This window comes from Henckelia pumila, chromosome 2 (genome assembly GCF_033568475.1).
Source record: "Henckelia pumila isolate YLH828 chromosome 2, ASM3356847v2, whole genome shotgun sequence".
In the NCBI taxonomy this organism is placed as follows: Eukaryota; Viridiplantae; Streptophyta; class Magnoliopsida; order Lamiales; family Gesneriaceae; genus Henckelia; species Henckelia pumila.
In genome coordinates, this window is record NC_133121.1 from 102,424,674 (window position 1) to 102,438,119 (window position 13,446).

Sequence of the window (13,446 nt, forward strand, 5' to 3'; positions counted from 1 at the left end):
TAAATCTACCTAAATAAAAAAAAATGTTAAAATTTGATAAACAAAAACCAAAAAGTAACAAAATTACAGTTTTTCCTACGAATTAATATTAAATGTTAAGAGACAAAATTATCTATACAATATAATAATGCATAAACCCCTTAGAATAATCACATTGGTCAAATTAATGAATGAAAAAAAATGTTCTTGCTAATTATAACTTTCATCTTTCAATTATATTTTTTAATTTAAAAATATAAAAAATGTTCATTATTTTTAGATGTAATATAAACCATTTATATAATATAAACTATTTTTGCGCGTGAATTTTTGCGTGCGTGAATTACTATTTTATGTTAATGAAAGTGCTATACATGTGAACAAAATTCCAACTTTAGACAAAACATGCAAGCTAATTAATTTCACATGCATCAATGTGACACTTCAAATCATCTCCCAGCATAAATGATTACAAGATTTATAAATTCTCATCTATATAATTCCTCTTACAACCCAAAATCTATTGAATCGCACCTCTTCTGAATATGTCAAATATGCAATGCAATAGTACTTGGTAATTTAAAGGGTGCTTAAAGAAAGCATAATTCACAAGCACAAGTTAAAAATCTGCAATAAATCATTTGCTTATTATTGTTTCAAAGTCTGAAAAAATAAATACAAAACACTGTAATTTCAACTAGAACACCTTTATTCCACCGACTATTTACAAAGAGCCAGTTTAGCACATACCAATCAGTGGCTACGACAAGAATACTACATCAATCGAACTTAAAATAAATCACACATTTTTACAGTTCAATGAGTCAAGTTTTCCTATAAAAAGAAGTGAGACTTTATACATTTTCACAGGAGGTTCTAAACTCTTCATGCCCCGACCATTTCACCACGGATATCATCGACGATTTTAAGGCGCTCCATCGAACTCTTTCCATGCTGCTGCTTACACTGATGCTGAGACCAGTAACTGTGGGCGGATAAGACTCGGTTTAAGAGCTCCTGTGGCACTGGTTCACCACGTCTTTGCTGAGGGGATATGCTAGCCGTGTGAACCAAGGTTTTCCATTTATCCTGCATAAACAAAAAAACTTTCATCACATGGTGAAAAGTTTGATTTATTTAATTATTTGCTCGATTAACTTATTGATTAGAATCTAAGCATATCCAAAACAATCCATGTGACAGATTCTTTAGCTTTTAATGAAATCATAGTACTCAACAAAAGATTAATCGGGTATCGTACATCTATAAGCATGTGAAATACAGATAATATTTGGCAGATCCTCTCCTAAAATGATGGATCTTATATTTAAAACTGACGAAAGCATTCTTATAAAACTAAATAACAAGAACTTAGATCCTAAATCAAGAAAGTATACGTGTGGAAGAGGAAACAAATTTCTAAAAACTAACAGAATTCAGATGACATGACACACAATTCCTACCTTCAAATCAACATAGGTTCTATGATCCGCATCCTCAAAAGCACGCTTTTTAACGTCGCGCCACCTGTACAATGAAGTTTAATTAAAGATCTCAACATATGTTATTGAAACATAGGAAGAAGAGAGGATATCCGTCAATATTCTCAACAATCTACACTTCACATCCTCCAAGATCGTCTAGAAGTTCTTACCTTCCTGTCCCAAGATTTTCAACCGCCTCAACCAGGGCTTCCACCTCTGATACGGAAAACGGTCTCCTTGTTCGACGCTGCGAAGCTTCACCGCGTTTAAGTTTCGGGTTCACTGGAACTAATGCTAGTGAATCCACATTCATTGGATCGACTGGAACCAATGCCATCAAATCGGGAATTGAACCATCTGTCAGTGCGTTAGTAGGGGTCTCTGGAGAGGAGATAGGCTTTCTGTTATCAACATTAGTATCCAACTTAGTATCAACTGGAACATCGGAGGAACTCGAAATCCCCGAACCAAAGTCTGTAGTGGTGGGAGACCTGAAGATATAATACATAACTAACAGGTCCACCAAGAAATGGCAATCAATTAAAGAAATATCATTATAGTAGAGTTAAACCTAGCTAAACAGCATCATTTCTCAATCTGAAAAATAGCTGGACATTCAACAAAAGTAAACTGAAGAATGAAGATATCATCATACCTAGGTAACTGTTGATCAGCATCACCTTCACATGGCAATACGAGGGGAAGCTTCTTCTGTGTCATGGATGATGAAAGATTTGACAACCTTGGCTCTAATGTAAAATCGAGAGTATCAAGATTGCAACTCTCGGAAATACCAGCCTGCTGCAGAGTTCTATTCTCATCTCGGACCTTCTTTCCTTGAAGAACCACCCCTACTCGTATTCCACCACTAAGTATAGCAGTAAAAGCCTCCAATACAGTTCTCTGAACAAAAAATGCGGAGAACCCCAATAGTTTAGCTTTCATGAATTAAATTTCCGAAGCATCTTGCCATGCAGGAATAAATCTCCACCACCCTTATGTTTTAAATGATGGTGATGTGGTAAACCCTTGCAACTCACACCAAAATGGCATGTCTCGTTACATCACAAGAAAAAATGCCTCATGTCTCGCCTATACACAAGAATAAAGATACTATATGTCGTATGTAACAGTGAAAAATGAAAAAAGGGCAAACCTTCAGCGAACCAACAGTTGTAGTTTCAGGGACTTCAATATAAAGTTCTGGGACCCTGAAAGACTTGATGCTAAATTTCACTGAATGAAGAGAAAAAAAAATCCATAAGAACTTCTTTTGTATCAAACAAAGATCAAGCTAGAAAAGGAATCCATGAACTTTGTAGTCAAATCTCTTGTACCACGAGAATCCTTTACTTTCTGGTAACCTTTCACTGAAGCTGGCAGTCCACTTGCTGCAAGATATTGCAATGATGCCTCAGAAACATAGCTAAAAATAGAACAAGTAATACAGTAAAACGAAATGATCAAGGACCTCGCTTTTCAGGGGAACTGGAGATACTTTCACTGCTGGCCTTCTGATCATAGGCAATGGTAAAGCGATGATCAAATAGTTTCCTTTTCTTAATAGGTGCTCTTTGATACCTTTCTCGTGCATAAATGTTCTTCCTGTATCTGTAGAAGGACCTCATTCTCTCACCTGGTAACAAATATTATGTTGGTGGGAGTTGGATATAAATTTCACACAGAGATCATAAAAAAGCAGAAATTTAGAACTCAAAATAATATAAATATTTCAATCCCACTTACCAGAGTTGTAAAGATCACAATCCTTCAGTTTTGGAGCTACTTTCCAGTATTTGGATGTCAACATCTTCCTTATCCTACGGTTTCCATTCCATGGTTGTGGCCTAAAGGACCTAATCTTGGTGCTAGGTTTATTGCACCCAAAAGAATATTCGTCATCATCACTACTTCCTAACTTTACATTATTCCAGTGGTTACTTAAGAAAGCCCCAGTGACGGGGTCCCGGTACAAGGGCAACTGTACATTGCTATCTGAATTAATCAGTACATTAGTATTCACAGATTCTGCAGCTGGATCCTTTACAATCGATGGGGTAGCCACAGATACGTCGCTAATATGATTTTTGTTATCATCTGACTGCGATTCTGGTCCATTCTCCATTTTGTTATTAAACCTATCATCAGTCTTGCCATCACACAATCCTAGCTTAATATCTGAATCAACATTCTTGAGTAAGCCCGAGCTTGCATGTACAAAAGAGCATTCCAAAATGGGAGCATTTCCCTCAGATGGAAATCCCTCTAAATCGGACAAGAGATTACACTCCTGAACAGAAACTTCCTGAACAAACACACTCTCAGCACAACTTCCATGGTCAAAGCCCTCTAATTTCGAAGGGTTACCATGTTGTCCCCCAACAAAACCATCTCGACCAATTCCAAGCTGCCCTTTCCCTTCGCCTGCATTACTGCAAGCAGAGCTTTCACTCTCCTGCAATAACTTTCCAGCTACAGCTGCAAGTAGTTCAAAGGGGCAAAGTTCATTGTCTTCCACCAATTTCTTGCATGTGCGGCCTTTCCTCTAGAGATAAAAACAAAGATGAGACACTAGTCTGTATATACAATAAAAATGGCGTAAAGCACATGATTTAGAACTAATGTTACCCGAATCGATCTAGGAGCCCTAGGAATAACTGGAACTTGGAAGCCATTAAACTTATCATCCAACCTCTTCTTTGACACCATATCCTAGACAGCATGCCAATATGAAATCATCAAATGCAATGATGTGATGTGAAGTCACCCTCAATCTACAAAAGTTGGGCATGCATCAGTCAACAGGTAAGAAATCACAGTTTCCTCGCAGATGGTATATAATCAATCAAAACACAAGTCATGAACGTAGTCAACCAAAAACCAGATAAAACCATGCTAATGAATCATGACCACTTCAAAAGTGTGGCTAAGTAGTACGTTCCAATTGTCCACGAAGGAGAAGAGTGACCAAGTAGTCTCCAAAAAAGCATTTCAATCTATGACCAGTCCAAATTCACATTACAGATTAAACAAGCTTACTTTAACTCATCCATGTTTCACAACCGAGAATGGAGATTTGATCATTTACAAAACAAAGTGTTTACTAGATCCAACAAAAAAACGACTTTTTCACCAACACATTTCCATCTAAAACATAAAACTTTCACATTGATAAATCAAGAGAGACCGCCTGGAAGCTAAAACAGATGGAAGGGGGGAAAATCTAAACAAAAAGGTAAATTTCTTGAGAAGTAAATTAAATAATCTGTAGGACACCACTCTCTGAACTTCTTTTTACATCATAGAAACTTCGCACAATGGCATCCAAAAACTCGACAAAATCTGAACAATTAAAACGAATCAAATAAAACCACAAGTAGACGGTTGCAAACTTCAAATTCAAGAAAAGATACAACACCAGGCATTTTAAGTTGGTCTTCTTTTTTCTTTTTTTTTTGGTTTCAAAAAAAAAGTTGGTCTTTTTTTTTTAAATTTTTTTTTTAAAGTTTCGGCAGAAAATACCACGCCAAACTTGCACTAAATTCCAGATCTGCCGCTAATTTTAAACAACAATTCTCATTTTTGCACTCTAACCGAAATCACTCGAACGTAAATCACAAAATTTAGCAGAATTCGATCAGATCTCGGGGAGATCACCCAGAATTCGGGACAAAAACAAAAACCCAGAATCTCACAAACCCACACCAGAAATCCGAACCAAATCAGGGGAAAAAAAACAGAAGAAGAAGAAGAATAAGAAGAAATCGGAAGCAAAAATGATCACAAACAGAAATCGAATTTTACCCGATGATTGATCTGATTCGCGGAGAGAAATCCTTCTTGAACCTTTGACGTTTCTATACACAAAATTCGAATTTACGTCACGCAAATGAACTGTTTGCTTTGTTGTTGTAAGAAGTTTGTTTATATAATAATATATTATTATTAATAATAATATTTTTTATTAAACCTCTGGGATTTGGGAAAATACAAGCAACCAACCCAACCAACTGTTTATTAAACCCCCTCTTTCAAAAAAAAAAAAAAAAAAAACTGTTTATTAAACCCCCGCTATTTAATTTAAATCTAATTATTTCCCATCCAAATCTCATCATTTACATTTTCATAATTTAATTAATTTAATTTAATACCATATTGTAAAGTCCATAATTTTATCATGTAACTTTGATCGTTTACATAAAAATCATCACAATAAATAGAAAACTAATGATATATCTTTATTAAAAAACATTCAACCCAAATATTCCTATGATATTATTTTAATATTACTTTTTTTTTTGTAATCGACTATTTTCACGGATATAAATTCGTGATACGATATCACACGAATCTTAACCAGCATTCAGATCCATTCTTTTCAATTTCCATCAAATAAAAAGTTGTTGAAATTTTATTCATAATTTGTTTAATGTTAAATTAAAAAAAATGAATTCCCAGTTCTATGTGTAGGTGTATATAAATATAAATAAAATAAAACAAGGATGAATGAATTTTAAAATTTTATATTTCTCAGGATGCGGTGGGCATATGTGTGGATCAGATAATGAATATTTTATTGACCACAAGACCGGATGAGCCGGTAGGAGGGGTAAAATAGTCCGGTTAAATAGGTGGGGGGTTGGCCTTAAATCTCTTCTTCTAATTCCAGGTTGGGAATAAAGTTTGGGGGTTTTGTCTATGCTATTTTATTTGAATAGTGTTCGAATGGAGATTCAAACGGTTTATTTTTTAAGCATTTTATATGATTTCATTTCAAATGAGATTATCTTAAATGCAAAAAAAACACGAGTCGTTGGTTGTAGTATATTGATATTGTCCATGTGCTAGCATAAACAAATCCAAAGTTTAATACTCATATGCTCGCATAGACAAAAGCGGACGTCTGGACCACTTCCTATTTCTTATCAAACTCTTTACAACCACCACTATGCCTATCTCTTAGATAGAATGTGCCACGTGTCACCACACTCATTTACTTATTTTAATCATTAATTAATAAATATGCATTTTCATAAAGTACAATATCACAAACTCTTTTTATATACGACAGTATCGTGTTGGAATTGTATTAATTGTATTTATCCTAACCAAAAAGAACATCAAAAACTCATGTGCGGTCAAAGTTTTTTGTAACATTTTATTCTTCGCTCTCTTATTGTGTGCTATTTAAACTTCAATAATGACATGACTTTTCTTTCCTTATATTCCCAAATTTTGATATTTTCAAAGCTTTTGATTGATTTTACCAAACTTTATAGCGGTTTCACCGATCTATTTTGTGAGATAGGTCGATCGAGTTCATGTTTACAATTAAAATTATATTTTTCATAAATCAAATGAAGTCAAAAATTTGTATAACAAAATTGACTCATAAAATAGTCTCATATAATGCTTTTGTAAAATTTGTTGGTTGTAGTTCACTCAAAATATGTTTGATACCATCTCAAAATATATATATATGTTTGATACAAAATTTTAATTTAATATATATTACCAGAACTACCATCATTTTAGTCAATTAACATCCTATTAAATATTGTTATTTGATTTTTTTTAAAAAAATATATTAGTATTGTTTATTAATTGAGTTATTTGCACCAAACACCCTGTGAAATATTAAAAATGCACACTTCTCTCCTGTGAAATTTTAATAGGCGTCTTCATCCCTAACCTTTTATAAAATTAGTACACTCGCCCTGTGACGCCCGAGGCTGAGGAGGCAGGGAGTGATCGCCGGTGCCAAGAGGTTGCACGGACAATGAGCGGCTCCTGGTAGGCTTCTAGGCGGAGGAAGATATGAATGAACCGATCCCTTGCCGGAATGAGAGGGGATTCTGAGACTGTGTAGGTATGGGACTACATAGTTGATGAGGGCTTAAAAAATTTCATATGTACTGCTCATATAAAAAAGATGCATCTTTTTTTCGGAAGCTCATCATATAAGAACTCCAAAGTTAAGCGTGCTTGACTTGGGGCAATTTTAGGATGGGTGACCTCATGAGAAGTTTCTCAGGGTGCGTGTGAGTGAGGACATAAGCACGCTGAAAAGACTCGTCTTGATATAGTGGGTCGTTACAAATGATATCAGAGCCGACCTCTTTTAGTACGGTATGGTTCGGGGACGAACCAAACGGAAGCTGGTGGGCATATGACGCCCGGGGCTGAGGAGGCAGGGAGTGATCGCCGGTGCCAAGAGGTTGCACGGACAATGAGCGGCTCCTGGTAGGCTTCTAGGCGGAGGGAGACATGAATAAACCGATCCCGTGCCGGAATGAGAGGCGATTCTGAGACTGTGTAGGTATGAGATTACATAGTTGAGGAGGGCTTAAAAGATTTCATATGTACTGCTCATATCAAGAAGTTGCATCTTTTTTTCGGAAGCTCATCATATAAGAACTTCAAAGTTAAGCGTGGTGCGTGTGAGTGAGGACATAAGCACGCTGAAAAGACCTCTCTTGATATAGTGGGTCGTTACTTGCCCCTTCAGATGGGTGATTGTTGCGCACGCGCCCCTCATGCGACTGGGCAAACATTTTGATTTTTTTTTTTGCACCAAATACCCATGTGAAATATTAAAAATGCATATTTGACCTCCTGAGAATATAATTTTTAAATCTATTCAACCCATAAAATATCCAATTATAAATATTTAGCAAACATTTTTTGTTTTATTAATTTTTATTTTTTATTTTAAATGTATTATCATTAATTACTTTATTTTCTAAAAAAATATTATTACTTTATCCTGCTATCCAATTATAAATATTTAGCAACAATCACTCATCTGAAGGGACGAGTGTGCTAATTTCATAAAAATTCAGGGTTGAAGATGCTTATTAAAATTTCACAGGAGAGAAGTGTGCATTTTCAATATTTCACTGGGATATTTGATGCAAATAACTCTTTATTAATACCATTTACAACTATCGTTCTGAAAAGAATGATCTAAAATGGTACAAAAATCTCATAATCGAAATATTTTTTAAAAATTTCAGGTGATTAAAAACTGACTGAAAACTTTATTTCAAGAAGCATAAAACTCTGTAGAAGGGGTAAATGTGCTATTTTATTCAGAGAAATTTGCGGTGCATATGAAATTATACAAACTTTATGGGTGGGAATGAAATTAACCATAAATCATGCTCCAAGCTGATTGTATGGATTATCCGAAACAGAAGCAGTAGCTGCTGCCTCATCAGCACTGATCGATCGATGGCGGTTCTGAACCTCTGTTTGTGCGCCAAAGTACCCGCAATTTGGAACCCTGTAAGAGCTAGTTTTCTGCAACAGAACTCGACCCAATCCCTCATCCCTTCTATCTCTTTGCCCGGCCATCATGCGCCGCAGGTACATTCCAATCAGTGGCGACCCATATGAAAAAAGATTCGAACTTGGTTGCGAATTTTACAAATTTTGGTGTAGTAGGGTGTATATTGGATAAATCTTGGTCCACGCTAGGATCCCATGAGAAATATGGAACAATTTTCTCTCATGTTACATCTATTTCTTGCTTGCAGGGAGTCGAAACGCGGAGTTTATGGGAGTCTATTTCTAAAGTGAGTTTAATTGCGGTGTTAACAACTTCTGTTGTTTTGGCTTCCAATCCGGCCCTTGCATTTAAGGTAAAGCTTTTCTCTACGGGGAAAGTTGGATTTGAATTTCACCACTGAATGTTGTGTGCTGTGTAAGTTGATGGTTTGCTGGTCTGACTCGGTCTATGACTGATGTGGGAAAAAGGGTGGAGGCCCTTATGGGGCTGGAGTAACTAGGGGACAAGATCTTACTGGGAAAGATTTTAGCGGGAAAGAATTGATCAAACAAGATTTCAAGACGGTATGCATCACTTCAAATCATTTCCATCTGTGATCTTGAATTTTAGGAACGATCATGGCTTGCATTGTCATGCGTTTCGATCTTCTTGTTTATGCTTGTACAAGAGATCAATGCCGGGTTGAGTTAATTTGGTGGTTTTGTTCCAGTCAATACTGCGACAGGCCAATTTCAAAGGTGCCAAATTATTAGGAGCAAGCTTCTTTGATGCGGATTTGACAGGTAGTTTGTTTTTTCAATTGTAAATGTGTCAAGTGATGGGCGTGATACACTCATTAGCTTATGTTGGTCGAGCAAAGTTTTATTGTCAAACAACTGATGGATTTGAATTAATCAATTAAAATTTGAGTGTAAATCAATCCTCCACTCATGCACTGGTCATATACACACCAAAAACTCTTATGAAATGTAACTCTTGGTACAGTGCATCTTCTGATGCTTGGTTATAGATGATAGTTTATCAAATCAAACCCCGTATATTCATGCTTCACCCCTTAGTTAGATTATGGTATTGTGCAGTAGTTGAACTTTTTAATTCTTTTTTATATTGTGTCAGTACTTTTGTGTCTGACTGGGAAGATCCTTGAGGAATAACGCTGAGGAAAAGGGACCAGGGGAGTTGGAAGAAATTTCTGTTAATTTTTTTTGGTGGGGTTTTGGATTAAGTGTTGACATGGAGTGGGCGGAGATTTATCAATATCTGAGATTTATATGAAACTGATGACTTCTTAAATAAACTCCTTGAGTCTCTATGCTTGGTTATCTGCTTAGCAGGTACTATCACTGATATCACACATAAAATAGGACTGCTGAATCGGCACTTCTTTAAAGTTGACGAGACCTTATATTGGAGCGAAGTTAAAAACCAAGGTTTCTATACATTTTCGTCTTGGTAGAGTTTGTTTCATACTCTCCTCTGTCAATGCCTCAGCTGTACTATAGGTGCAAACTATAATAGGAATGAAACACAAGGTACACAAAATGACACAAACAACGGCTACCAGCTGTTTCCAAATAGATTTCACCGGTCAAATTTGCAAAGGTGTTTGATTTGCACCAAGCATATTAGTTCTGGCTTCATTTCTTATTAACCTAGTTTTGATTTTTATTTTTGATTTTTATCATTAACTTTCATTATTTTTATGATGTCTCAGGCGCTGATCTTTCTGATTCTGACCTTAGAGGTGCAGATTTCTCTTTAGCCAATGTAACCAAGGTGCTAGATACTCTTTGCAGAAGAATTCTGTTTTATGGTTTTCTCCTTAGTCTGTTGTTTCAACATGCAAAGAATTATTCTACCAACCTATACTTATGTATTAAAAGGTGGGTGAAATAACTGTAGGCCCTTTGTAGCGACAAACATGAAGATGATAGGGCGAAAGTTTTGGAAGATGCAGTTTAACTTTAAATTCATCAACAAAATCTATTTGGATATTCTTCAACTTGTTTTCAAAAGCTGCAGAGAGATGCATCTACAACTTTGAACCGCCTCTGCACCAAAATATGCACCATGGTTGTTAGAGCAAACATGGGCATTTTACTTCATATCTGAGGCATAAATTCTGTGTACACTTGGAGGATAGATTAGGAGGTTTGGAGTGATGGAAGCCTTGTTTGCCCATCATGCATTCAAGAGCGAACAATCATCCAACTGAACCTTTTTTCTTGGGATTTAGTTTATTAGTGATTGATTGCATCAGAGAAATTATATTAAAGAATCTACTTTTTGAGGAGAATGCAATTTCTTGCTTGCAAAATATAATGTCGCATGTTCGAGTGACTTCATATGATATGAAATCATGTATACATAGGCAAATTTGAGCAATGCTAACTTGGAAGGAGCTCTTGCAACGGGAAATACATCTTTCAAAGGTTCAAACATCACAGGTGCAGGTATAGGAGAAATATAAACCATAACTTATGTTTTCCTTGTATATTCTTGTTCCACAACTTTATTTAACCCTTATTCCTATAACCATATCCATTCTCCCATGTGAAACTATGGAACTCTGTTTGATTCCAAGTTTGCTCTTTTTGGAATGTCATTTCATGGTCGGGAACTCTAGTTCCGATTTCCATTATTTTCAGTTCTAATCTCCAATATCATCTTTTCTAATCAATTCCCGGAATGTTATCGTGGTATTCAATATACTCAGCGTGAGAACACTGTAGAACAAACCCTTGATCATCACATCTTTTTCCTGGATTTCTCTGATATTTGTTGTGTTGTGTTTGGTACCTATCAGACTTTACCGATGTTCCATTAAGAGACGACCAACGAGTGTACCTATGTAAAGTTGCCGACGGGTAATGCTTCACAAGTGGATCTTGCCATTACCTCTTTCGCACAGCAAGGCTCGTGTTTGACTGTGTGGTTTTCATGTTTTCTTGATAGGGTGAATCCAGTAACAGGTAATGAGACACGAGAGACGTTGCTTTGTAGGTAACATGCCCTTTCGGAGGTACATAATTTCCATTTTCCTTTGTGGGAGACGACACTCTGAGCCTGCTATGAACTACCTCATGTTCTATGTGCGTACCTTTTATCAAATCGTTCAATTTTAATATCGTTGTTATATTTGTAAATTAAGGAATTGTTAGGTTTCAGACTGTTGTAATTTACTGTATAATTTAATGTTTGTCTCCTATAATTTGGTCTAATACTTTTTCAAACTTGGCCTGCCTGCTTACATAAACAACTCCAAGTGGGTTTCAAAATTTCAAATCTTTCAAAGTACATGCGTGTTTGACACAAGACATAGAAAACCAAAGGAAAATGGAATGTTCTTCCCCCTTTTAGGTGATTCTTGATAAACTTTAGTTTTGATTTTTTGTCATAATGTTTCAATATATTAGTTTGATTCAACATACAACCTGGGGAAAAATAAAGATTGTTACTGGCATTCCATTCACTATACAGACTATACATGAGTCGGATCAAGCATGAATTCTTTTACAAAATTAAACAGTGAGACGATGTCGCAAAAGTTAATGTGTTTCAATTATTGACAGAAATATTACCATGATCTTCTTTGAGTTAACCGTTGGTTTTCTGTCTAGGAGTAGTACTTCACTTTGAGTCGTGGCATATCTATCTAACAAAAAAGTTGAAATTTATTATTTTATTTTGGGTGGATGATAGACTTTAATGATTGCTTATACTAAACAAGATAAGATCCTAAACAGTTTATTAGTCTTCTAGATGAATATATTTCTTCAAACATTTGATTAGGTTAAGATATCATTATATATGTAATACAAATTGTTGTTTTAAGAAGCCAAAGAACCCTGAGAATGGCCAAATGAGAGAAACCACAGCACAAAACTACCAACCAAAACACACCTTTTGATCAATTATTCTGTAGCATTCGTGCAATTCAATTCACCCTTCATAAATGATAAAAATCCCCCCCCCCCTTTTTCACTTCATGCACACACTTCTCCTCTTCGAACACTGCAAATGGAGCATCAGTCCAGTCCCGCTTTCCCGAAATACTCGACGAGAAATCCTTCATCCTTTCAAGAATCAGTGAGTTACAAAGAGTTGGTTTGGCCTCGTATATATTTTACCTTTGATATCAGTTATTTGAATTGGATTTTCACTTGTTCTTATTGAGATATTGTACGCTCGTGTTTTCATAGGATCGAGATTGCATGGAATAGTGACAATTGATCATGTCTCAACTTGAAGTACTACAAGAATGTACTTAAATATTCAGTGAAGATAAGAAATTTTCTTCAATTTCATTTGAATATATATAAACAAGCAACTCTATATTTAATTCAACCATATGTTATACAGTTATAGACATATAATTTCACTTGCTAATTAATTCATGGAGCATTGACTTAATCATAATCCAAAAAATTAATAATTCTGAAAAGTAGACGTTGATAGGGTAGGTATGTGCAATGCGTGTATGTATTTGTCATCAAAATCATTATCTAACATATAAATCGTGATATTAATTTTAAAATTATATTATTTTTGCCATGTTTTTTTAATGCTATGGTGAATGGTGAGATCAAATACATATGATAAAAGTACGTCAACAATTATATTATTTGACAACAATGATTGATTTAAAATTTTCAATGATATTTAAGATATATAATAATCAGACAACTTAAA

The 13,446-nt window shown here is 35.3% G+C and overlaps 2 protein-coding genes across 3 annotated transcripts; one reads left to right on the forward strand and one right to left on the reverse strand.

Annotated features, from left to right (window-relative positions):
• Positions 1 to 610: 610 nt before the first annotated feature.
• LOC140880142 (telomere repeat-binding protein 4-like) lies at positions 611 to 5,402 on the reverse strand. 2 transcript variants are annotated; one of them, XM_073284301.1, is made up of 10 exons: positions 5,268 to 5,402; positions 4,092 to 4,237; positions 3,210 to 4,008; positions 2,935 to 3,099; positions 2,801 to 2,854; positions 2,620 to 2,699; positions 2,119 to 2,366; positions 1,634 to 1,954; positions 1,443 to 1,506; positions 611 to 1,068 (listed from the first exon to the last, which is right to left on the reverse strand). In XM_073284301.1, exons 2-10 carry the CDS (start codon positions 4,170 to 4,172, stop codon positions 865 to 867), a joined length of 2,016 nt encoding a protein of 671 aa, XP_073140402.1. In that variant the 5' UTR covers positions 4,173 to 4,237; positions 5,268 to 5,402; the 3' UTR covers positions 611 to 864. The 2 variants fall into 2 exon arrangements, with proteins under 2 accessions (XP_073140402.1, XP_073140403.1); XM_073284302.1 differs by having other exon boundaries at positions 4,092 to 4,175; positions 5,268 to 5,385.
• Positions 5,403 to 8,632: 3,230 nt separating this feature from the next.
• Positions 8,633 to 11,992, forward strand: LOC140882557 (thylakoid lumenal 15 kDa protein 1, chloroplastic). Its single transcript, XM_073288627.1, has 8 exons — positions 8,633 to 8,831; positions 9,002 to 9,106; positions 9,222 to 9,317; positions 9,464 to 9,536; positions 10,469 to 10,530; positions 11,126 to 11,207; positions 11,561 to 11,621; positions 11,710 to 11,992. Exons 1-8 carry the CDS (start codon positions 8,697 to 8,699, stop codon positions 11,759 to 11,761), a joined length of 666 nt encoding a protein of 221 aa, XP_073144728.1. The 5' UTR covers positions 8,633 to 8,696; the 3' UTR covers positions 11,762 to 11,992.
• Positions 11,993 to 13,446: the final 1,454 nt, after the last annotated feature.

Excerpts from the sequence above, each read along its gene's own strand:
- LOC140880142 (XM_073284301.1), bottom strand. The coding sequence starts at position 4,172 with ATGGTGTCAAAGAAGAGGTTGGATGATAAGTTTAATGGCTTCCAAGTT. Across the intron at positions 4,009-4,091 it reads GGGCTCCTAGATCGATTCGG|AGGAAAGGCCGCACATGCAA; the intron begins GTAACATTAGTT and ends TTTTATCTCTAG. Across the intron at positions 3,100-3,209 it reads TTGTGATCTTTACAACTCTG|GTGAGAGAATGAGGTCCTTC; the intron begins GTAAGTGGGATT and ends ATTTGTTACCAG.
- LOC140882557 (XM_073288627.1), top strand. The coding sequence starts at position 8,697 with ATGGCGGTTCTGAACCTCTGTTTGTGCGCCAAAGTACCCGCAATTTGG. Across the intron at positions 11,208-11,560 it reads TTCAAACATCACAGGTGCAG|ACTTTACCGATGTTCCATTA; the intron begins GTATAGGAGAAA and ends GGTACCTATCAG. Across the intron at positions 11,622-11,709 it reads CTATGTAAAGTTGCCGACGG|GGTGAATCCAGTAACAGGTA; the intron begins GTAATGCTTCAC and ends TTTTCTTGATAG.